The sequence below is a fragment of the Buceros rhinoceros genome, unplaced genomic scaffold (assembly GCF_000710305.1).
Source record: "Buceros rhinoceros silvestris isolate BGI_N320 unplaced genomic scaffold, ASM71030v1 scaffold33490, whole genome shotgun sequence".
Classification (NCBI taxonomy): domain Eukaryota; kingdom Metazoa; phylum Chordata; class Aves; order Bucerotiformes; family Bucerotidae; genus Buceros; species Buceros rhinoceros.
Window position 1 is genome coordinate 22,778 of NW_010388412.1, and position 26,367 is coordinate 49,144.

Here is a 26,367-nt window from a genome sequence, read left to right on the forward strand (position 1 = left end):
ATGAGGGAAAGTACTTTCTCTGCCGCTTCATTTTTTCCTTTTGTGTGAGTAAACAAGATATTTTTGTTGCAACTTCTGTTTCAGCCTTCTGAAAGACATGCTAGATTTTGGCAGACTGCTTTATCATGTTGACTCTTTGGGGAGATAACTTGGCCAGGGGAGTTCGTGACCTATTGAACTCTATGCCACAACTATGTGCTGATCAAGCAGATGGGAAAATTGCCCAGCCGTGTTAGAGAAGGAACTGTTTTAAATTAATGTTTATCGATAAGGAATCTGTTTAGAAGATTTCTTACATAATGTCATGTTTTCCCTCCTTCCAAATAAGCAAATTGCTTTGGTTATTGGAAGCCATATCATAGGACAGAATAAGTTGTACAGTTACAGGGTAACATAGACAGTTCTGAACTAATGCTGCAGGTAAGACCTGAGTAGTTCTCACTGTGAACAGCTGCCCTGAACTTAGTTTTGAACTAAATATATTTTAACTTCATCCACTGAGCAAACTGAACTGTTAATTTTGCAACTGAATCCCGAAGCTGTAGCCCTATGAAAATCTACTTGCTTCCATATTAATAATTAATCTTAATACATTCAATGCAAACATTTTTTTATCATGAAACGTTACCCATCTGTTAAAAGAAAAACATGACTTTGACACACACTTCATCTTTTATTTTCAGAGTTTTAACTTTATCTTAGTAAACTTTCTAAAGAACAGCCTACATTCATGGGGACGTGACACATAGGCAGTGTTTTTGACTTACAGGAAACTTCATTGTCAGATGAAAATCAGTGTTGATTTGACTTCTTGTTTCTGAAGCAAAAAAAAAAAAAAAAAGTAGGGCTACATATCATTGGAAGGATTATTATGGCTTCCTAACATGTGATCCTCAAGTGTATTTTACCCACAGAATTTTTAGTATGAGTTCTGGATTAATTCATTTTGTTCTAAGCGGAGAGTCGTACGTAGCCTCTACAAGGCTAAGTGATGGGCCCTGTTCCTTAGCGCTGAAATAAACTGTGCCCCAAGTGGAAGTATTGTATTCCTTAACTTCCTGGAACCACTGTAACAGAAAAACTTTGATTGTAGAAAATCCCTGAAAGAGCAGTACCTTTTGAAGCTCTAATCATTTCTCTCCTTATGGTGCTTGATGAGATTATGGAATGTAAAACCTTATAAGGCTGGAGAGTCAGAGGCTGTCTAGAAGGACAGCACTTCATTCCAGAGATACTGGGTTCCTTGGTCATATTGCTGTTGAAAGTGTCAGGCCTGCAGGTCAGGCAATATTTTTTCTATGAAATGTGTTATGGTTTTTAAGGAGGAAGAATCCAGAAAGTGATTAAAAACCGTGAAGATCTTAACAATCTTGCTTTATGAGTGAATTATGTCTTAGAAAACAAAGTTAGTTTTAGTTTATTCCTAGCGTGTCTCTTTACTCAGCTGCATTATTCCAGGTGTTTGATCTGTCTATTGGACTGAAAGGCAGATAATCAAGTTACGATGTTAGAAAGTGGTGAAGCTAAACTATCATCAATTTTATGATCATTGTTTCCGTAGTAACTGAGTACAGGTGAGTACATTTATAAAGTCAAGTATTGACAAATTATTTACCTAAGCATACTGCATTGTGACCGTTTTAACTGTACGGCAGTATATTTTACTTAATCTTCATTGAAAGTTTCTTTGCACATCACTGAGATAATGAACTGATAGGGATAGATTACCAGTACACGGCAGCAAAAAAGTCCAGCAATTGCAAAAATGGATGTATATGAAATACTCTTTAATTCATAAACTGTATCAAGTTCGTATATACATGCATCTTATAGGTATTAAATTGTCCCATGTATGTACACAGTAGTTTATACAACAGTGTATATTTTACAAAGTACTTAAAAGGTTCAGAATCTCAAAAGCTTGCATTTTAGCATTTTTTCATCTTAAATTTCATGTGGCTAAGTAACTTTGATGGCATGTATTGCAGTGTTTGAGAGGTATCACAGGAAAACTTTGTGGAACGTGAAAAGTAAGGAATAGAAGACTGAAAAGGAATAGAAGACTGAAAAGGATTAAAGGATCAATTTAGAAATAAAATTATTAAATTTAAAATTTTTTACTAAGTTGAAAAAGAGGGGGAAATGGGAACAAATGGTAGGACTGAGAAGTACCTTTGATCTGTCAGCTGGTTAGCAGGAAATACACTTCAAATAAATGGAGCTCTTTAAACAAGGCCTGTCCTTGAAACGTGTACCTAACAAACATATTTTTATAGAGAGAAACAGCTGATAGTGATTTATTCCGGGTTTATATTGTGAACTTTTCTGCCTTGGCTTTATGCAAGTAAGTAAGCTAAACTGAAACCGTTTGGAACAAATCCGTGTGTGAGAGTAAGTGCTTTAAACAGCACAGAGTATTATAGAAGTTCTGATACTTCATGTCTGTGAACTCATGTAATAACTTGGAATATGGTATGCAGACGTGAGTACCATACTCCATTTGTTTTTTAAAAAAATCATCCTGCAGTCACATTTATTAATAAAAGTAGTGAAACACCACGATCCAGCTACGCTTTCTATGAAGTTCTGCGGATGAGAAACTCTAGATGTTGTTGAGCTGGTTTTGATGCTTCCTCAGTCTTCTTGTCTGGCTAGAGGTTATTCTAATCCACTGTTAAAGAAATCTGAAATCTCCGTTTTGCATCTGATTGCCCAAGTATTTGTTTTTTGTCAGACCTATATGATATTTGTGTTGATGGCAGTTTTGGTAGTTCTTTTAAAATAAGTGTTTGAAAATAGAGTTCCTAATTATCTCTTCATCAGGAGTCAGATAGAACCGTTAGATATTATTGCAGCCGTTAGGGAGTCATGGGTCCCTGAATCTTTGTCACTGGCATAGTTACAGCAAAGTATTTCCAGAGTGGTGGCTGTCTCCCACCTCATTAGGCAGGCTGAGCCCGAGTCACAGACAGCGATCCCCAAGTACATAATGAAGCCAACTGCTTAGTATCACAGGATCAGCACAATGCTAGCAAACGCTTGCAGAGAATGTGACGACATTTTCCACCTGCTGAATGTTCCAAAATGCGTAGTTCCTTTCCTGGACAATTGCCAAGGGGTTTACTTTAATTTATCTGTGCATGTATAAGGTCAGGAAACTTGCCCAGAAGGAGCATTGTAGGAGTGATACTGTGTGAGAGGAAGCGGTGTTGGCACTTGCGTTGCCAAGGTTGTACAAAGCAATAGACTTGTAAATTTTCTGTCAGCTGGATAAAAATAATCGCTATCATGTTTAAGTGCTACTGGTTACTTAACAGGCAACTGAAATATGGGAATAGTAAAAAATTCAATTTTCTAGTTACTTTCTGAGAAGACTTGTATTATATAAATAATTATGTTGTGGTAAAATAGTATGTTGCAGAATCTTTGAAGTTATACAGCTGGCAGCTGATGGAGTAATCTTTAACTTTCAGGGGAGAGGAAACAAGTGGCATAAACGTTACATCCTGCTACTCATGCAATTAGTTTGTTCATTAGGTTAAAAAAAATACAAAGATCTGCATTTTATTAAATCCATTTTAAATAAAGAGGTAGCTGTAAAGGTAGCTGGAAGCCTGTTGCCTCAACACAGCTGCCCCACGTAGTACAGTGAAAACACTGGAGTGCCTTTCAACAAGTTTCCTTATGCAGCTTAACAGAAGAACAAAAAGTGAACTCTCGTATGGTGTGTTAGAATAGAACCAGCAAAGTATTTTGCAGTGTTCTTTCAGCCTCCAAAGCCCATGCAAGGAGAGGTATGAGGGAACTCTGCTGCGCAGCCTGGTCCCCAGGGCCTGACCCGCTCTCTGACCACCGTCCTAGAAAGGGGTGTTTGGGCTGGTACAGCTTTAGGCGCACTGCAGGTTGTTTTCTGAATTGCCAGTTGCCTATTTGGATACCAATGATTGATTGGGGAGAAAAAAGAAGGAAAGAAAGGAAGGAAGAAGAAAAGGAAAGAAAGAAAATTAATTACCTCTTTTTCAGTTGTTAGTAAGCAAGTAGTTGAATGGTTAGATAAACCCTTGTTACTGTAGGTGTATGTTCCTTGTCCTGTTAGTTGTATCCAACCAGCTGCATCACAAGTAAAATTTTGGTGCCACTAAAAGGAAATAGAAGTCAACTTATATCTGGACACCAACTATTTGAATAGCGTGTGTGGAAGGTGAACTTTAAAAGAAGATAAATATGTATTTTTTGTAAATATAAGTTAACTTTTGAATGAACCTGAATTTTTGCCGTATACTTGTATCGTGTAGGAATTCCAGTCGTTGATTTTGAATCAGTGTTTGTAGCATTGATTTAAATGCAGTGGACAAAAATTTTAAACTATGAATAATTTAGTTTCTGTTGCCATCAGAGGATTAAAGTGTCTGTGCTGGATTCTGTGGACAAGTCAGTACACAATAATGAAAGGAAGTTAAATAAATAAAACATAAGTTGCACTTTAGCTACAAAATTCTTGTCTTTATGATGAGAATAGGATCTTCAGGCTATATTTAAAACTAGACCAGAAGTAGCTTTTTTTCCTCAGTAAGAAAATTGCCTGTTTACTTCTGTCAGTTGTTATCTTTCAACACTGTTGAAAAGACTCTTTTAAACGTGTTTTATCTTTTATTAAGAAAACAGAATATAAGAATATTTGGGAAGATTAAAGAAATCTACCCCTGAATACCGACTTTCCTCTTTGACCAATAGGACATACTGAAAAAGGGCCCCAGATTACAGGTTGCATTAATTTCAGGGTTGCAAATGACACTGATCATCATTACTTTTTTTTCTGCGCTAGTATCATTTAACTTAAAAGAAGGCTTAATGTCAGAGATACATTTAAATACTTCTGCATCTTGTTTGTAAGTTAGATGCTTCCAGTTCAAGTTTGTCTGTCAAATATTAATGTGTTCTAATGGAAAATGTTCACTCTAGAGACAGCCTTTAGCTTTTAAGAGGTTTTTTAAAAATGTTGAGCTTTTTAAATAATGCTCAAACTAAACTTATTAGAAACAAGTGGGGTTTTTAACTGCAACTGTGAGCATAACAGTTAAATTCAGCAGTCTGCTGTATCTAGTGATATGCTGGTAAGCGAGGGAACCTACCTCAGATTAAGCAATCGGTCAATGTATTGTGAAGAATGTTCAGATATACAGCGATGCTTTGACTTACTCTGCCAAAATGTTGCAGCACCTTTCAGTAGGGGTTCATGAATTGGATAAATGCAGCAAGCTTGTCATTTCACCCCATCACCTGAGGCACTGTTATTAAGTGATTGATACGTTGGCGATGCTCCAGTTATATTACAGGCAGATGGTCTACGGGCTGCAATGCACATCTATTTTATTTCAGGGTTTTATTGCTGATCTGTGACACTACTTGTATTGACTCAGTCTAGCCATTTGTCTTAAACAAAACAATTACTTTTGATTTTACTCCCTTCATAGCAGCATAATTAAAAATGGAATCTAAGACTGTATAAAAATAGTGGCATTTCTGATTAATAACATTTTTATTACATTGCTAAGTACATCAAACGTGTAACGTAAGAGTAGTGCAAGTATATTTGAAGTATTTTTAAAAAAAAAACAACCTCAAAACCTGAGCACCTCAATCCTTATTTGTTGATTCAGTAGAACACATTCAAATGGCATGCTTGTCCCCATTCATTTGTTTAACATGGTTTTGTGTATTTCTAGAGGATTTTTAACACTAAATGAGATGAATTATTACTGAAAATGACCTGTAGTATCGTATTGATGGTTAGTTTTTATAAATCTGCTCAAAAGGTTTTTTAGAAAGGATATTCATACCTTTGGATAGGAAATGCCGATCAGTGCTTTTACCTATGTAAAAATATTACTTCAGCATAATCTTTTCTGAATGTATTTAGTCGTCTGGTTAAGGTATACATAGATCTAAGAATGACTTGCACAGCCTACCATATTAATGAAATTTGCTCCATGTAACAGGACTGACTTCTAAAAATATTTTAAACTAGGTTAAACTCCTAAATATACTTGTCAAATGTTGTTATAAGGCAGCTAATTCATAGAAGCTTAGCTCTTGATCTGAAGCACTGAAACTATGTAAACATTTTGTAGTAGCCAGATGTCATTTAATAGTTCAATGATAATAGCTTGGTCTTCGCAGGAATTTCACTTTTTTTTTTTTTCTTGAACATGTAACATATGTGGAATAGCCATCAAATACAGATTTTATCAATCAGGTATAGTTTGACATTTTTAACACTTTCTAAACTTTACAAAGACCTGTTTACCATATGGTGTAAGTGGGTGTGCAGGAAACGACAGTGTTTCATGAAATCTGATATATACCTTTCTACTTTTCCATGAACTGAGCACGAACATTTCCTCTTAATGGGCGTGCTGAAGGCAAGCCTTTGAAGCATGGGCTATAACTTTGGACAGTAACACTCATGTTTGTCTGCTTCTGTAGGATCTCTTAGCTTTTCTTATTTTTATTTTACTTGATTCACAAAATTTTGTTTCACATTAATGTTGCAACATGTGGAAGAAGTAACAGAAAAGCAGAATTTGTATTTTTCTTTTCATTGTTGTAGTAGTCAGTTGTTGTAGTTCCAAGTATCCTATTTCCTGTTTGTTTTCTACGTCTTTTGAAGATACTGCAGAGTTTTGAGATAATTCCATGATCCTTGAACTGAAATTCTGTTTATCAATAAATTGAATTAGTCGTGATAGATTCTTCAGAGATGGGGTCATTGTAGCTTTCAGTGATTTGAAGGTACTGATTCCAAATACTCTTCTGCCTACAATTACAGTTTAATTCAGTTAGAATTTCTTTCACGGATGAGAGCACAGCCCTTAATGCTCTTGTTGTGCACTACCTCGAACGTACGCTGGACCAGTGTGACTCAGAGCATGGAACTTACCATTCCGTGCAACTAGTAACTTGTGCTGGCTCCTTTTGCGGACAAAAACTTCTGCTGCTTTTCCAACAGCCACTTAAAAGTAGAAAAGTAATCAACGATAACTGCTTTTCAAACAAGAAATTAAAGCATCATTTAAAAGCCGAAAGGACAGAGTTTTCCAAGATTAACGTGTTAAGACATATATTCATAGATGTTTAATACGTTGTCCCGTTTGGGTACAATTTTTAGCTAATTACTAGAAATTTACACAGGCCTCTCTGAAATTAGTTTTTTATTTAGTCTCCTGCTTATCAGATAACTAATAGCTTATTACGTTTTCAAATGAAGTTCAGATAACGAGAGAATTGATCCACAGCTAAAACATCTTTTGTTTTTTTTAACTTTGTTTCTCAATATTTAATGCCTGGCAGTTCCTCTGACAATAGCAATACCTTTTTCTTTCTTAGCGTGGGCTGTAATAGCTACTCTAAACAGGGTCTGATAGTTAGGACATGTTTGTAATCCATGAAACTATGTAATACCACAGACTGCAGTTCCACAAAAAAATAAAAAGAGACTGCTTAGCATGTGAGCTTCGTGGCATAAAAATTTTAGTTCTAGAATATTACTTAAAACAGCACAGGTTCTCTTCTCTTTTTGGAGATCTGTAAATCTGCAGCATTGCCAAGAGAGTGTTTTGCAGTGTTAGGGCCACCTGGCAGCAGCACTCAGGAAGCCTTGACTGTTTATGCCACCAGTCTCTTTTCCTGTATAAGCTACTTAATACTGAGGAAGGCGACTTGAAGACTAGTAATAATGCATCTCCAGGTCTTTCTCCTGCTATCCTTGTCTCCAGACTAACACTCTCAAATGGTCGCTCTGATCCTCTATCAGCACTTCCTCTGCTCCCCTGCTGATGAAGTGTCATAATGGAAAAATCAACTTGCAGATTGTCAGCCCTGGGCAGAGGCACTCTGTTTTACCAGTTTAAATAGTAACTGCTATACTTCTCACCAAAAAAGAAGCAACTCCGTCCTGTCTGTGCAATTACAAGTACAAAACCTAGTGGCCTCAGTCCAAAAATCACAAATCTGCTGTGGATGCTTCTCTTTTGTGAGAGGGTTTATGTAGCAGAGTTTGTGCATGTCTATTTTCTTCTACTCCGTGACCTTACCTGGAGGATCTCACCAAGTGGCAGTGTTCAATAGTTGAAATATTTAGCTAAATGTGAGTACTGGAATGGAGTCAAAAAATAAATGGAAAATAATTTAACTCATTAGAAGTCTATTTATTAATCAATTTTTTAAAATATATATTTTTGTATTATGGGACTCTTTACTATGTCTTGTAAAGTAATTTCTTTGCATTCTGTCACTATTTTTGATTAATTTAAAAGAATCTTCTTTTACGTGCAACTTTCTTCAACTGGAGATGGTGTTAATACCAATGACTGCAGGAAGATTGATCTCAGTTGTTACTCACTTAAATGCTTTCTGAGCTGGGAAGTTCTTAGGAAGCTGTAGACTACCTTGAGTTTCTTTTTAAAAGTACGTCATCTCACAAACATATTCTAAAATAACTCTTTCCTGTGTGGTGTCAATGACACTATTTATCTAAACACAGCATTTGAGACAAAGTTAACTTTTGTCGTCATATCAGTTCTTGTTAAATGACCTTGTCAGTAACATTTTGTGTTGAAGTTAGTTAGTGTTCCCCTTAAGCTTTAATATTTGATTTTATTCATTAAATATTTTTTTTTAAGACTTGTGCTTAGGAATTAGATTCAGATATTACTACTTTTGAAGTATTTCGCAATAGAATTATGAGAAAAAGCAAGGACTTTAGGATAAAAATAGATTCAGATAAAATTAAAGCACAAACGAAAATGGACATCTCAAAATTTCACCTCATCTCCATACAGATAATATATGTGTAGACGATCTGCATAGTGATAGCTCCTTCCAGATTGAAGGATGCAATCTAGCGTTTGGAGCCTTTGAAGATTATGCCTTCTGTTGCTGTTCTTGTTGATTCTGTCCCTAAGTGCAATATGCGGTAATGCATGCCTTGCAGTTTCCTTGATGTCAGTTGACAAATAACATTCTCTTTGGGGATGTGCACTATGCCTGTTTATTTCCTTTCCAATAAGAATCTCTCTTATTCTCCTAGTTTACAGCTACTTTCAGCTTCCATGGTAAAGAAGTAAATAATGACTGATACCTTTCCTTTTTTATGTGTAATTATGTTCATTTTGCACTTGTTCTGAATTTTGTTTGTCTGCATTATGTAACACCAATATACAGTTGGTTAGAGGCAAACAAACTACTAGCCCTTTTTTCTAATTAGATTTTTTTTTTTAATTTTTTTTTTTTTTTTTTTAGTTTTTCTACATCTTGATAAAAATTCCTGGTTTGGTACAGGTCATATTTTATATAATACGTAGAATCTTATGTACTGACATTATAAACTGCCTTTTTTCAATACAGTTGTTTGAACTCACAAGCTTTGCTTTTTTTACATCTGACAATGAAAAGTCACTTTTCTGTATCAAATATGTGGTGGTTTTCTTTTTCCCAGATTGTCACATATTACTCCACATTTCAAGATTACTCAGATGAGCCCAATGTACACACAGTTCCTGACTACGCTGCTGGAAGAACTGCATTTCAAAAATGAAGACCTGGAAAGTTTAACAAGAATATTTAGAAAGGATTGCCTACTTGACTGGTCAGTCAATTTTAAGCTGTTTTGCATGTTGTAAAACAAAGCCACTTAACAACAGTTTTAAGTTCGGCATTTTTTAAGTATGCAAAGTACCTGCAGATCATATCAGCCAGAGTAGAAAATCTGTGAAGTACATTTTAAAGTAAAAAAATATAGATGGTATGGAAATGAGTGTCATCATTTTGTCACTTACAGTAAATGCCAGCTGCTTACTTATCACTTTAATCTTTTGAGAATACATAGTTGATTTATATATAGTTAGTTTACTGCAATTTTGGGAGGAATTTTTACTCAAGTTCTACTACAATTTCTAAAAAAAAAAAAATTTGTGTGGTTACAATGGCTGTCTCATCAGGGTTTCTTTATTGTTAAATTGAAGTTGTTACGTTCAGTCCTTGTGATATAGCATTGAGCTAAACGCCATGTATTCCTTGCATAATACTGAGACTACATTTTGTATTCTGCAGAGGCTGAAAAAAGTAAGAGCAAATAACTTATTTATCCTGATAGTATTCAACTAATTCAATGACGATAGCATTATTTTATTTAATTAATTAGTGTGTTAATATTACTGATCTCACTTCTTTGTTCTCCACAGAACAAGGTGATCATCTCAACATCTTCTACTATCTGAATAGTGGCACAGAGAACAAAAGAACTCCTTCAATTTTGGGGACTTTTTTTAAATGAAAAAAATGAAATTTAGTATTAATTGTACTTCTGCTTTTTCATTCCTTCCTATGAATAACATTTTTGAAGTCTTGTGGAGATGACTATAACAGCAGTTATTCAAGGTATGCATGAAGGCTAGTTAAAATGTGGATCATCTGAAAACTTGTCTGTTTAAAAGCAGTAGAAAGAAATTTTGACTGGTTTGCTTTTTTCTTGTTATGGAAATTTTCAGCCAAAATTGGTCTACAGGAATTGCAGAAAGAGAGAAAAAAGAAAGCATATGATCCTGGAGTGTTAAGAACGCTGCTGCTGACATTTTTCCAGTTGACCAAATGTATGCAGCAGTATTCTTTTAAGAATGACAATGCCAGTACACAAAGATGTCTGATCTATAGCAGCTTTATCATGCTACTTCTAAGAAAAGGATGGTCTTTTAACTAAGTGTTATTTTGAAACAGCTTCTAATTGTTGCTATCTGGGACTTTTAAATATATTTTAATAACTAAAAACTTTAATTTTTAGTCTTCAGTAGTCATTTAATTTAAAATAGTTTTGGTTTTAGACTTATTTCTGTCACTAACTGATTATAAAATGCAATTTAAAACTAATCCACTAGTAATTCTTCATGATTCTGTAATATGGTTTATTGCATAGTTCTCAGTTCATAGTCCTTTAAGAGACTTAAGACAGTGGTAACCAATAGTGCTTCATCTGCAGGAAATACCAGCACTAGTTAAGTCTGAAGCAAGAATTGCCAGGGCTGCTACGTAGCAATTCCATTTAAAAAACAGAGTTTATTCCTTTCTCTTGTTTCTGTAACTGGACACCAAAATGGAACTCTGCACGTAATTGTTTTGTTGCTCTGTAGTTCCTTCATGATAATTAGGATAAATACTCTGATTGCTCCCAATACAGAGAAGCCTGTGAAGCTTTTCTCTTGAAGCTTCATCGTGTAGTAGAGTTTATTGAGGTGATGCTTGACTTCTCCTAATTTACCTTGTACAGGAACTTATGTTCAGTGTAACTTGTAAAAGCACCAATTTAGAATGAGGAAAACCTTTAATGCAAAGTTAAAGCTACGCATTTTTCTAAACATGCAGCAGGAAAAAAATACCAATCATGATCAGGGCATGTCTGATGTCAAATTCTTAAGAATGCATGATGTAATCTGGATAGAAGATGCATTGGTTTTGTACCACAATGGAAAACTTCTTACTTGATACATTTGCAAAGAAGGGACGAGACCTCACCAGTGATTATAGGAACTGAGTAATAGGTATAAAACTCTGAGCAAAACTTAAACCTTGAACTTACATCTATCTGCTTCTGATTTTGGAAGGTAAATATATTTCTATTTTTAGCTAGTACTTCACTGTAGATTCTGAGGAAACCATTGTTCTGTTCCACATACCTTTACGTTGGGGCATAAACATTACAACTAGCCCATGACAACGCTGCTATACTGAGTACACCTAGAAGGCGTTACAAGTGTACATCGTACCAGGAGTATTACTGTTTCATCAGGTTCAGTAGCTCTCAGTTGAAAGTTTTTACACTTCCTGTCAGTTTAATTGCGTGACTCTTTTCTTAGTTATTTTTAGGCTTGGTCTTCAGGGCTTACTGAGAAGGAAATTTCTGATCTTGTAGTAAGGGTGAATAGGTCATAGGCCTAAAGACCTCTGTATCAGGGTTCACTGTAGCTGCTTTTACTGTCTGCCCGAGCAGTTCAAAAGAGTAAGCTTCCAGGATTTTTGCATCTCCTTCTTGGCTGTTGTGTTGTAAGCTCACTCATTCTTTTCCTTGCCCTAAGAGAGCAAAATGACCTTTCTCTTTCCATGACCTTCTTCACCAGTCCAGAAGACAGACTTCTATAATATGCTGGAAATGCCCTGAAGGGGTATTCTTCACTTACTTACATTGATGATTTCATCTCCCTTAGATGCTAGTAAAACATGTGTAAACAAATGCAGAAAGCACACGCATACTCATTACTTTTGAGTAAGAGAAAGGCCTTCAAAGGAATTTTTCATGCCATCAGCCTTAATTGGTTGTACAAATAGCACAACTGAAACACTCAAAAGTAAGTTCATCTGTGTAGTTTTCTTATGAGCATGTTTTGTTACAGCTTATATATGTTCAAATCCAAACCTCATTTATGAGCTTAAAGCTAGTTTCTGCCACGACTATCTGGCATTTAACAGACTTGACTCTTTCTCAGCTCACTTTTTTTTTTCCTTCCCCTTCTCATTTTGGTTATATTTACAAGCAGATTGTTTCCTTGTGGCCTTGCTGCTGTGCTTACTGTTTTTCCTTCCTATGTTAGTTGAGCAGATGAGAACAGTTGACACTTGGTTCAGTGGTGAGTTTGAGCCTTATCTCAAATATGCTAAATTACAGAGACTTACTCATGAGCTGCAGGTATGTAGGGTCATTATGGATCTGGGGCTTAGGGTAGGCAGGACATTGGCCTCTATTTCTGAACAGCTTTATGAAAGGGGCATGAGCTTGCTAAAGCCATCAGCTGCTTAGATCACAAGGATCATGGAGTGACAGGAGTCCGTTGCTGTGACTGTGTAAAGCATCCAAGCCTCGTTGGCTGTGGACCAGTAGCAAACGTAGTATGATGTGTTTCTTTTAATGGTGGGGGTGTGGGGGAGAGTATGGGGAACCAGACTTCTAAGGTGATTTTTTTTTTTTTTTCAGATGTAAATAATGGATATAGTAAAGAATAAAAGGACACTTCAGATTAAAGCTTAAAATAAAGCCTGCTTCATGCTGTTCAGCTTCTCAGCATCAAAGGAGGAATGTGTGACATACACCTGCATAGTGCAGATACAGATTTGTTACTGAGTTTTCTAGGAGTGTAACGACGTAATCTCAGGAAGAGAAGAACGTTAATAAAACCATGCATGTAGAGAAAGTCAGATTGTTCAAAGACATTGTGCTGGCCAAAGAGGGTGGACGAAAAGCTGTTGTGTCTGTTTTCACGCCAAAGCTCAGTTCACAGTCCTGCAAACGCTGTCAGTGTAAGTACTGCACTCTGTAATACTGAATTTGCTAATGCAGAGCCCTTCACTGCTGCTCTTCAATTCTTTTTGCCCATTGACTAAGCTTGCTGATTTTTCTTGAGTTTTGGAGGGAAGAAGGGTGTGCAGAGGCAAGTCAATGTAACCTGCAGATTATCAGGTATTCCAAAAGACTACCCTGCATCTTCGTAAAGTTTGCAAATCATCCTATGCTTATATACGGGAATGCAAAATTCTACATTAAATGAAGCTCTCTGGAGCTTGTTTTTATTTCTCTGAGGGTTATCATCAAAACAAAAAAGCCTTAGTAAATCTAGAGCAACATAACTGACGTGGCTGTGCCACTTTCTAAACCTGGGACTGGAAAGCTACTTCTGCCCTGTCTTTAAAGATCATACTGGGGCCTCACAGGCTGTGTGACACCACACATAAAAGATTTACCTGTATTTTGACTCTTCAGTCTCAGTGAGTAGTTTAAAAATGAGGCATGTTTTGAGTTTTGGGGTGAGGAAATAAAGGTTCCATGAATCTTGGTACTGAACCTGTATGTCCTACTCTTCTCTCCCCTCTTTGAGAGGATCTGGACTCTGCAAAATGCAAGAGGAGATGAGCAGCTCCGACGTTAAGTCTCAGCTGACCTCCAACTGCTGGAGGAAAAAAAAAGAAAAACACATCACAAAAAAGAAGAAGGAAGAGAGGGGGAAAGCGGTATTTTCACCTTCTAAATTTAGGCATCCAACCTTAGGTACCTGTCTGTCACCGTTGACTTCGGAGAGAACCAATGGTCTTAAATTTAGGTTCTCCAAAACATACCTTAGTGCACTTTATGAAGTGGGTGATATTAATGCCTCTATCCCTGTTGCCCGGTGGCAAAAAGAAAGCGGAAAAGTCAGCTGAGAACTTTGACCATAGTAAACTGGCTGTCCCTGGAGTAATTTCATTAGTAGTAGTGTGGCACAAAACTGAATGGGGACTTGCCCCTGCAAAGTGGGAGTTTTCTAAGCAATCTGATCCTATTGGTTGGTTATTTTGATGGCTGCTACTACACACGTAATTTTTTCTTAATGTGTAAGAGCTCAAACCGGAAGAATTTGAGTGGCAGTCTTTAGGAAAAAAAAATAATGCCAGTGTGTTGAAGGTGTGTCCAGGAGGTTACACTCTCTTCTACCTCTTGCCTCCAAGCTTTCCATACTTGCTGTTTATTTTTGCAATTGCTGACAAACTGGGGTTTAGCTTGATCTCACTAGCAGGTAATTCTGAAATGTCATTTCCAATGAGCATTAAATATTGAAAACACAGCATCAGCCTTGCTTTGGCAAGTCTTAAGTTTCCATAAGCAGCAGATGGTATACAAGGCAGGGCTAGGCATCTATAAAGACCTCTGTTTCTCAACTGCATATTTCTACCACCTGACAGCCAGTTGTCCTCTGATTAGAGTCAGAGGAAGTGGGTGTGCCTTCCATTAGCAAAGACAGAAAGCAATATTGCTAGAAACTTGTGTGTGCGTGTGACAGTTTATCTTAGAACCGCTTCTCTGCACAGACTGCAGACAGTGCTTTGGGAGAGAGACTGCCTGAAAGACGCTGTAGAATGTGAACTGTGGCATTTGTGGTGCTAAACAGGCTTTAGTGAGGTGGCAGAGAGAGCTGGAAACCTACGTCTTCAAGAAGCTCTCAGTTGAGCGCTCTGGTTTCAAAACGTAAACCTCAGTGGCTGATCTGGACATGTTCGCTAAATGTTAGTCATTCCCCCTTTGTTGCTTGCAGCTGTAGAGCAAGGAGCAAGGCAACCTGGAGTTCTGAAAAAAATAGACAAGACTAGCCAAAGAGTTATAGTTAGCAAGAAGAAAGGCAAGAAACAAGCACAAGCCTTTTAAAACTGTTGTTGCCTGGCAAATGGGCAATAGTGTGAGATACCATTTGGGCATCCTCCTGAGCACAGCATCATGTTTGGGGCAGCATTAACAGTAGTGGCAGGGCTGGAAAGGCCAGCAACAAACGCTACTAACTTTCTGACCAGTGTTTCTGAGATCTGTGAGTCAGTTTTCTCTTCCCCCTGACTTTGCCACCATAGTTGAATGTTCAGGCTTAAGTCCTAGACTTAGGAAGGCTTATCAGTCAGAATAATGCAGTAAACGCAGCCCCTGTAACAACTTCAGATGTGCACCTGTTTGTTGGTTTTACTGTGCTATCCTGCAGTTACCACAGGACAACAGCTCCCTAATGAGTCTCTCTTCCAAGAACAGACTAGAGCTCACACATGGGTGGTCATAGGCAGTCGCATCTCACTGTGGTGAAAACTCTCCACTTAGAAGTCGTGCTTTGGTAGCCCATACTTTAAAGGCAAAGTCTTTAGTACATATTTGCGTGCTGTGATTACCTGCAGGAGCTGCATGCAGAGATCAGAGAACAAAGGCGGTGGGGCTACTTGACTGGTGCATCCTGCATCATTGCAAGCCACATCAAATCGGTGCCATTTCTGGCACTGTTTAGACTCTTAAATTTCACAGGTTATGTAACTGAATTGAACATGTAGTGGGACAGCAGTAGCTTCGTGGAGAGTCCTACAGTTTGGTTAGGATTAGTCATCACAACAGAGTTTGAAGGACTTCGGATACAGCTTTAATAAGCTGCATACACTTAGATCAGGATTTACATCATAAATCTAGCCTTTTAGTTCTTCTCAAATGGGAGTGTCTACCAATCAGGTTAATATAAATTAACAGTAATACTTAATAGTAGTTAATTAGTAATACTAATAGTAGTTAAGTAACAAAAAATACCATAATTGGTAGTATTATCTAAGAAGTCGGAACAACCCTGCTTACAGCTGCCAGCTAAGATCTGACTCATCTAAGATGTTTTATAGCAACCATATGTTATGCACGTCTGTCTCACCTATTATGGAAAAAAAATATAGTGTTTCCTAATCAGAATTTGCCACTGAGCAGGATTTTCCATAAACATCTCAGTATTGCAAGTGTTATCCACAGTCAGGAGAAAGCCTTTTGCAGACATCCAATTTGTTAAGTTAACAAATAGCTACAAATTTGTGGTTCGTAGTGATTCAGCAAGGCTGGCTGTAGTTGAGACTATAGGTGTGTTCCTTTGGCAGATGCAATTTAGGAATTCTGTGCTGGAAGGTAACTCCAGAATAACTGCACTTCTTGTGCGAAAAGCCTGGGTGTTTCAAACTGAAGACACAGTATCACATCAGGAACAACCATACAATACATTAAAAACACTTCACTGAGACAGCACAAGCAAAGTTGTATTGGTGTAGTATATATATGTACCTGCATAGCCAGAAAAGAGAGGGTGAATTCGTATCAGCACGGGAGAGAAAGATTAAAATAGAGTTTGAAAATATTGAGGTCTCTTGATAACAGTGCAGTTGTTCAAGCTAGAATAATCATTGGATTTAACAAAGGCACAGGCTGTTGTAAACACTGTTGGCTGTTGATTTTTTTATCAAGTTTTGCATCTAGTTCACTTTTACACAGACACCTTCCTCAACTTACACCCCTCTGCAGTCTGACTTTAGTCCTTCTTGCACAGACTGGTTAAATATCCATCAGCCTTAACTATTCCGAGGCTTTTACTGCAGTATCTAAGTAGTCTTAAGATATAATAGGGTGGATGAAGCTGCAGCCCTGACACCCGCTGACAGAGTAGATATCTACTATTGCTGCTTAAGATCCTTGGCTTACAAAATTTCACAACTAGACATGCAGTTAAAGTGTTTCTTCCTTATTAAAACAATTTCTCCAGAGGGAATTTGAAAACTTTGAAAATAAAGTAAGTGATTTAACAGATACTACATTAGTCCTTAACAGCTCTGGGCCAAACACGTCATCTCTGCTAACTGTTCATTTCTAAGATCCTCCCAAGCTCTGCTTTTTTGTACACTGAACATCTGATGCTTCTTGTTTTTCTTCTATAACCACAGCTGTTCCCTCTTCAAAAAACTCACAATCTCAAAATACTGAACTGACAAGCTCAGTGTCAAACCACACACCCCAAGCAGCAAGCAGTGCTGAAGAAAAACAGAATCACGCTTGAAGAAAAACAGAAGAAATCACACAAATGGTTTCCGAAGAATGAATCTGAAACACTTTCAGCTTGGGTGCAAGCATTGTTTCTTAAGAATGCAAATGCCTTTTGAGGCTTTTGGATTTTATGCTTGCTTACTGTATAAGCAGAGGCTGCTCTTGGAAAAAAGAGATTGATTTGAACAATGCTTTATATTTTCTCTTTAAAACCAGCTTTATCTCTGAGCTAAACTGGAGCCTTGCTATGGCACCAAGATGGGTGCCCTTGTTTGCCAGAAAAGCAGCACGGATGCTAGCTGAGTTACACACTGGAGTAAGTGAGGCGTCTTCACGGGCAATGCGTGGCTGCGTGCACCAGAGCCCTCACATGCTGCTTGCTGGCAGCACACCAGAGAGCTGGACAGGAGCCTGAGCAAGCAGGCCCACAGCTCCTGGTTTGCTGTAGCAGGTCTCTACGCTACAGAAGGCTATTTGAGCACAGAGGCGTTAAGTGATTTGTCCAGGTCTTCATGGACAGTCTGTGGAAGGACCCACAGCTCTTTCAGTTGCAGTGCCTCTGTGCAAGCCATCCGTCCTCCCTCTGCAGGGGCTGGTGTGGAAAGAGATTTGGTCCACAACGCTCTAGTGCTAAGGTGCCAAATATTTATAGTTTGGCTTGGCAGTAATGCTATGAGTTATCTAAAAGGCCTCGTGATACTGTCCTGCAAAGAATGACATGTTTAAGTAGTTGAAGGCATCATTTTCATGCTGAAAAAATATATTAAGACTGGCTAGGTGGTTTCTTAAACTGTCAAGCGCATTTCAGACTTTGCAGCGTACTGTCACCTTACTGCTACAGTTCAAAATTTGTCATAGCATTAAAAAAAGTTAAAATTTAAAAGCATAGCTATGGACATGTATTTAGCTGCCTTGAAGGCTCTCCGTCAATATGCAACTGTAAGATAATGCTGAGGTGCAGGTTTCCCTGAAAGAAAGATCCTTTTTTTAATCTGGTGATTCAAAGGCAAAACATTGACCTACAGTTCTGATACTTGACTGCTGATCTTCTGTAAAGATCTGTGTAAGAATAGGGCTGGATTCTGGGTTACACCGTTTATATTTTAAGGGTTTTAGTCAAAAGCTGGATTTCTCTTTTCCTAGTTCATCGCTATCTGATAACCTTCAATACAAGAGCAATGATGCCTGAAGCAAAGCTGATAAAGTCACCAGAAGCATGTGTGCTGGGGTGGGTGGGGGGTGGTGTGGTGGAGAGCACAACAGCGTAGATACATATCTTCACATCCTTATTTCCTTTACAAACGGAGGAAGGAAGTTCCCTGCAGGTTAGCCCAAGAGTATCCGCTCTTACAGCCTGAGAGTTAGCAAAGTACAATTTCCAAGACCCACAGGCTTTTAAAAATGCTGAATTCAGTATTTCACGGATAGATAGAACTCCATCAGTTTTTTTCTATACTTAGTGCTACCAAAAATCTTTTGCTAAAAATTCGCAGCTGGGTATCACAGCCATCAGAGTTACAGACACCTCAACCTGTTTCAGATATCTACTCTGTTCCTGTCTCTTCCCTGTTCTTCCCAATCTTTCCTATTCTTCCCATCCCAGTGCCTGGCCATTCCTTTCCACTTTACGCCTTCACTAATTCCAACAGCTGGCACTCATCCTCCTGCCTGCTCCCTGTCTGTCCCTGTGAGGATCCCACCCCACAGGCAGTTTCCACAGCGGGAGACCCCAGGGCCTTCCACCCCTCCTGCTGGCTCCCTGCATCCCGCAAGGGGAAGAGGAAGGGATGGCACTGCCCAGTGAGGGCTGCCTCGTGCCCCCCACCCTCCCGTCCGCACACCAAGCTATTGCGCAGCGCCTGCTGCAGGGCTCATTTTTTCAGCACAGAGTGGTAAATGGGCCATTTCTCCCCTGCTCTTTGAAAGAGGCTCACATCTGTCATTGGTCTGGTCCCCACTGACACCGGCAGCCTCTCTAAAGCTGGGAGAACACTGTCCCCGGGCTACACAACTGTTGCTGAACGGTCAAAAATACTCATATAATGATTCCTAAAACAGCATCTATAGATTATTATGAAACTTGTCTCTAAAACAGATATGAATCACCCAACAGCTACAGCAGTGCTCTTGTGCAGAGATGATTAAGAATTTTTATGCAACTCCTTTAATCACCAAGAGGCCTACTTGGTTGAAAATGAAACCTCTGCAGGAAAAAGGTTGGTTTTGATTAATTTCTCAACTTGAAGAAGTGTCCAAATTGTCAGTGTGTTTCACTTCAACATTTCTAAACACAAAGGGAAAAAAAAGAAAGAAGATCAAGTTTAAGGTCACCTCACATTTTAAGATGGGTTAAAATTCAACATGATCAACTGGTACCCAGCCATTTTAACACATTTTACACCATTAATTTTTTGTTGGCAAAAATTTACGTTTTCACTTGTCTTCGCAAATTGTTTGCTCTAGGTTAGACTATGTGAACACTCAAATGTATTTTTCCTTAGTAGAAGTACAGTGTTTATTTTTAAAACTATGACGAAGGAGCAGTAACAGATTCATTCAGAATTTCTTGCTGAATAGGAATCCCCAAAAAATAGCCCTGTATCTCTAAAGGCCATTATCTTTCGTAATGCAACCTCCAGGAAGATTTTTAATGCTGAAAGAGAGATGCATTCCAATTTTTAACTAATCATTGTAAGAAATTGTCTAGTTTCAGAACTTTTACCAAGATCACAAATTCACCAGCGAAGCGGGATCAAACTGATCAGTGATTACACAGGATTATTCTTACTTTTAGTTGGTAATTTTTTTTTTTTTTTTTTTTTTTTTTTTTTTTTTTTTTTTTTTTTTTTTTTTTTTTTGACTGGGCTAATGGTCTTTTTATGCCACGTTTATGTGTACTGAGATGAGGTCTTTACCATTTAAGGACTCTTAAGTACATTATCAATTAGCAGTTTCATCATAAATTGCAAAGCACGTTCCAAAGATAGGTAACCCCTTTTCACAGAAAAGGAAAGTGAAAGGGGAGTGGAGTGACTCAACGAGGCACGTGGACTCTGTCAGACGCAGAGCCAGAAATAGACTCTGAGCTCCTGGTACCCGCACTCCTGGCCTGGGCATTAACGTGGCTTTCACTGAAACTGATAGTGGGCATCCTACCATTTCGCAAAGGAACATCCCTTTCTGATAAAACATGCTTCTGAAATTCGAAATGTATTTGCTTTCTTCTTGGAAATGTACGCTGTAATACCTCCCTTACTCTTTTGCCTAACCCTACCCGGAACTGAAGAAAAAAGTTTGTTGAGCATATTTTTCTGTATCCTTAGCTTTGCCTTGGTGTTGCTGATAATTCGGCTCCACACCAAACAGCTGAATTGGGTCAGGTTTTCTGAAGTATTCACCACCAGATTTGGGTCATATCTGCAGATACACCTACTGCAACCTTTAGACTCAGTTTTGAACATGGGTAAGTATGTTGAAGCCAGGCACTTTAAAATAATAAGACTAAAAGCAGGCCATTTGCTCCGGCCTCAGTTGTGAATGGTGAGGTCTTCAAGGAAGCCAGGCCACTGCGTCTATCTTCTGATTGCTCATAACCTTCCTGCCCATTGAAGACACGATGAGGCTACGGATGTAAGGGGAAGCTGATGATGTTTGGGGCAGATCTACATGGGAGATGTTTGGAGAGCACAGGGCAGGAGCTCTATCAGGCCAGAGGGTTTGAGGTCCTCTGAATCAGCGCTGCGCATTGTGGCCACCTAACAATAGATTCACTGGGTTAGCCCAGGGGCATTAAACTGACCCCGGGGAAGGTAATGCAGCCTCTGTGGTACAGTGGACTATTCTAGGCTGTGTAAGAAAGAAACCAGGAGGATGTAGTCCTTCCCTGTGACGCTGTGTGACTAGGCCGACTAATGTTAAGTTTGTAAGAGTCTGGCAAAACTGGAGCGTGTTTAAAAGCAGCAGTGAACTTCAGTATGTTTCGAGGAGTAAAACGTGAAAGAGGGTATGAGAGACAGTCCAGGGAAGCCTAAGCCAAGTGGTCCGACTGTCATTCTGGGTTAGTTTGGGACCACAAAGGAAGAAATAGACGCATGAGGGTTGGGTGTAGGTGGGAGCTGTTCTTACAAAATAGTAAGATGGCAAATCGTGAGTTTTTTCTACCAGGCATACTTATTAAAAATAAACCCTTCCATTAGGGTGAAAAAAAAAAAGAGGTACAGATTAAGTGTGTTGAAAACCAGCATGCTGATGAGTCTCAGGGTGGAATGCAGTGGTAAACGGGGCTGACTATGAGCAAAGATTGTAAGTGCTAGTTCTTGGTGAAATGTTTTTCAGTAGGTGGGTTGTTTTGGAGGCTTTGTTGGAGGTTTTTGTTTGTTTGTTTTAAATCCAGACCACCAGTGTGGAGGCATTTTTCATTCAGTGAGTTACATCAGCATAACAGGCAACGTGCATACAGTGTGTGACAGCAGACAAACGGCTTTTGCTGAACTTGCCACCTTAGAGGCCCTGACTAGCACTTGTTCAGAGAGAGGGATAAGGCAGGGCCAGCACCTGGTGCTCTGTGGAAACTTGAGTAGCACAAGTATAAGAGAAATCAGCAGAGGTTTAGGGAAGAGAAGGATGACAACAGAGGTGTGTTAGGTAAGGGGGATGAGCTCACGGTGAGGAGGACAAAGGGGCTCAGGAAAGAAGCTGCTCTGCTGGAACTCTGTAACAGTAGAATTGGCAGAGAACATCAGAGCCTGTGGAGCCGTAGGGTCATAAGGAGCACAGGTCAGTGTTAGAGAGTGATCTGAATCGCACAGTTACAAAATGTGGTTTAATTCAACCAGATGCAGGAGAACCCACCTGGGAGAAAAGAAAGCAAGATCCTGTGGTAGGATGAGAGTCAGCCTCTGAAAGCAATGATGGATACCACAGTGTGAAGTCAGCTAGGACAACTAAATGCTCAGCACAAAAGTGTTATTAAGATTTTAGCATCTACATATCAACGTTATGTACTTCTTACCTCTGTACAGCTATTCTTTAAGTACGGGTGTGATTATAAGTAGGAGAACCACCACAAAATCAGCACAAGCATCACAGAGCTGTGAAACCATTGCAGAGCCAAGCCGTGTTGCAGATGGTGAAATACAGTTGCGTGGGAGTTCGCTATTTCCACATTAACGTTATTCAATCACAGTGGCCCATTTTCACATAGCTCGTTGAGCTTCAGAAAGTTTGCACAAAGGTTAAGGTTTGACATTTTGAGACTGAATAGCTTAGTCCTCTATCCTCTAGTGAGAACTACAATAAATAATCAATAATAGAAGAGAAACACAGACCCTTGCTTCATCCCTTTCCAGGGTGGAAGCACTGAAAACAGGCGCTTTTTTTTTATACAAATGCTTATTCTGAGGTCTTCATTACTAGGATTTCCAGTAAAATGGCCATAGGCAAGAAAGCACTTAATCTGACCGTTACATTAGGCTTCGTGGAACCACATGTAGGTGCAATTGTGAGTGCAGGCGTAAGAAGATGTCTTAAAGCTTCTAATGGCCTAGCAGTGATATTTCTATCAATATGTAAGGTTGGGGTGAGGTCCTACATAAAGGGTACTCATTTAGTGCATTAGGATTTCTTTTATGTTTTAACTGGTGTGACTCCTGTGTTAGTTCATGCAAAGCATGCCTCTAAGAATGAAACAGACTGAGGTAGGGCGTAACGCTTTCTTCACAACAGCATAATTCACAACTGCACTCAGAAATCACGTCTCTCTTTAGATTAGGTATTAGTTCAGAGATGCTTACTCCTGGAAAGCAATATTTGTGCTGAAACACTCAGTTCTACAGAGCCCTAATTATGTGTTTAGCTTATTTACCACTGCTTCACATCTGTTACTTCTGCAGTACAAGGTAGATACGGCACATCATCTTCAGTGTTACTGCTATCACAGAAACACTGTATCTGTAGGTGTTGGCACAGCTTCTGAATCAGAACTTTCCACTTTCAACAGGGCTGGTTCCACTCCTAACGCCTGAAATAGACATCCTTCAGCTGGACTATTTTCCCACCAAGAGATAGGCATCCTCCATCGTAATATGCTTAACGGTAAACTGTTGTCTTCTGAAATGGCTTCTACCACATTTGACTGCAAGCTTTCTTGACCTCACTTAATGCTCACAAATGGGTGTCATGTATTTGGTTGTTAAAGATATTCTCAGTTTTCAGAGCAGGAGGGCACAGAGCGTACATTGCCTGCGGCAGGACAGTTGCTCTGTTGACAGAGCAGAGGTCCAACCTGGCTGTAGCAAAAAACGCAGCCCCTCTGAACCCAGAGGCAGCCCACCAGCTGCTGTGAAGCCTCCACGGCTTAGCCCTGCTCATAAGCAGCATGGCTGCTAGTTAAGCTTTCCACTGCACACGTCAAGGAAGTGGTACCCTGTAAAGTTTGCTGCCTTTTCGACTTACATACCCATCAACCTTTGCAGCCCAGACGGATCATACAGAAACCCACCTTCTTTGTTACCTGGTCTCCCAGAGCAGGTCACCCCAGAGTATCCTCTGGATAAAGAGCAGCCTGCGGTGCTGCAGTCAGAGCTCATACAGTGATGGATGTGCACAAGCAGCACTGAAAATACTCCATCACACCTGCCTTTGCATGTTCGTTAGTTAAGTGTTGGCTGAGTTTTGATGGGAGAGAAACCACAAAACCCATTAGTACAAAAACTGTTGCATGGCTCCTTTTACAGCATGACTGTAGTTTTCAAGGTCCAGCATCTACAGTCAGCATACATCCTGTCCCTGCTCATTTCCAGTTCTGGGGACCTTGTTCCATATTTCAGAGTCTCCTTATTTTAGCCACCCTTGTTCTGCTATGCTCCAGAAGTCCTCCACCAGTATTAGGTGGTTTGTCCCACCCTGGCACTTGATGTCCTGAGGTTGGGGTGAGGGGTATGGGGGGGAACGACATCCTGGAGTTAGCCTGCCTGCTCTCACCTCTGCTTCCCGGATGCAAGGGACCATCTTAAGGGAATTTAGCCACAGAGACTTTGAAAATCTCCAACAAACCTGTATAAATTGTGGGTTCACAGCCTGTAGTAGGTCTTGCAAGTGGGACAGAAATAAAACTGTGATAACTAAATCTAAGATCTTTGCTACAGCCTTGATCCCAATGTCCTGGAGCAATTAAAGAGCAGCAGAGGTACCAAACTGTTACCCATCACCAACACAGTGGGAGTCAAAAGACCTCTGGTTGGTATGCTAGTGTCAATTCAGTCGCTGAAGCCAGCTGCAGAGTGATTCCCCGGTACATACCTTAGAGTCACCGCTTTGCTCTAGGAAGGGGCTGCAGCAAACCTGATGACGTCATCCAGACGCCACTTGCAGGCATGCAGTTAAAAGCATGATGAGAGGGAATCGGCACAGTCATTAAGGACAGTCCTTACTCTCCAGTCTCCCCAGATATAGGTCCCATTTCCTTGTTATGCACCTTGAGGTGAGGGGACAAAGTGCCCAGCTCGGAAAAGCAGCTTGAGAGGGATGAGCTCTTTCAGGTGTTTTTCTCCCCTTGGGACAAGGCAGTTCTGTGAGGACCCTCCAAATGGGAGTGTGGAGAGGAGGGAAGACATCCCACCCAACGTGCCACGAGGGGGAACTGCAGCTTCATAAAGAGAAGGGCACAAAGCCAGAGTGACATTTCCCCAAGACCTCGTTCTCAGAGATTGCTGAACCACAGTGACTGCCTGTGACCCAAGCCCACAGCAACATAAAAGGTCAAGCACTGAGATAAGAAAGTTCAATCTACTTTGTAATAGGCAAATGAGAATGGGACATTGTTAGGCAACTTTTAAACTCGCGATGTTTCCTATAGTCGTAACATACAGCAATCACCAGTAATAACTTGTTTTGGCATGTAATGACTGCGAAGTCACCCACAAGAAAGAAAAAAAGCACTGAACAATTCTGCTTTTTAAATGCAACAAAGAATCTAAAAACGGCATTTGAAATAAATACCTGCAACAAAGTAGGAGAGGACTTGTCAAACCCTGCTGTGCCCGTTCAGCTAATTGGAGCAACCCGCACCCCAAACCACACAGCATTTAGGCAAGATACAATCCCACTGCAAGGAGGCTCCCGTCACGCAGTAACCTCCCCTCTCCACTGAGGTTGATTCCTGACCAGAAATGGGTTCGTTTGCCCCGGTTCCTGAGGATTAACTGTTTTGTGATAGCACTGGATGTGCTGGTTTCAGTTTAATGCAGTGAATTTCAGCTGACTGCAATGTAGTGGTCAGCTACTGAGCATGCGGTTTTTCTCCAGGAAGGTTCAAGAGCAGCCCTTAGTGTTATGTTAGTTCCTGGCCTTGAAGAAGAGCAGAGTGAAAAACAAATGCTGCCATAAGCACAACCCCAAGATGCGCTGAGCCACGCAGAATTGCAGTGGAAGTACTGGACGTAAGGGTAACGCCTGCTGACCTGGCATTTCCAGTAGTCAGCAGTGACCAGGAAACAACCGTTTTCCAACAGTAGACCGACCGTTGCCGAGTTTAGCCTGCTAAAACACCCCGCCAGCACCAGTGAGATGCGGTCCACATGTTAATGACCAGCTTACAGAGCTACAGACAAGGTCAGTTCAGAGCATGGACCACTCAGATTTACCCCGAATGTGACAGATTAGAAGCAGATCATCCTACAGTCAGGTTTTGCTCTTTGATTTCAGTTAAGGAGAAATCACGTGAGTCAGCTCCTAAATGCTCTTGTGGCAATGGGAATTTGCCTATATACAGAACTATGTAAATACCAAAAAAAACCCCTCAAGATTTGACCTTTGTTTACCCAAGCAAGTCTCAATTGACCAAAAGGCAAGTCATTTTAATACCATTTTATGGTTGATTCAGCTCTGAGTTAGGCCAACTTCCACAGCTCGGCTGCAAGTACAACACGTGTGTCAGCAGGCAGCCTGTGCAGAGCCTGCACGGGAACCAGGAACCCACC

At 39.7% G+C, this 26,367-nt stretch overlaps 1 protein-coding gene across 1 annotated transcript in view; it reads left to right on the forward strand.

The window, feature by feature from the left end:
* The window catches only part of RPAP2 (RNA polymerase II associated protein 2), a gene marked incomplete at both ends in the record, with an annotated part of 49,764 nt that overhangs the window by 22,416 nt on the left and 981 nt on the right, over positions 1 to 26,367 (forward strand). The window contains one exon of the mRNA XM_010145842.1: positions 9,497 to 9,646. Coding sequence (XP_010144144.1) covers positions 9,497 to 9,646 — 150 coding nt within the window. The remainder of the gene's footprint in view (positions 1 to 9,496; positions 9,647 to 26,367) is intronic.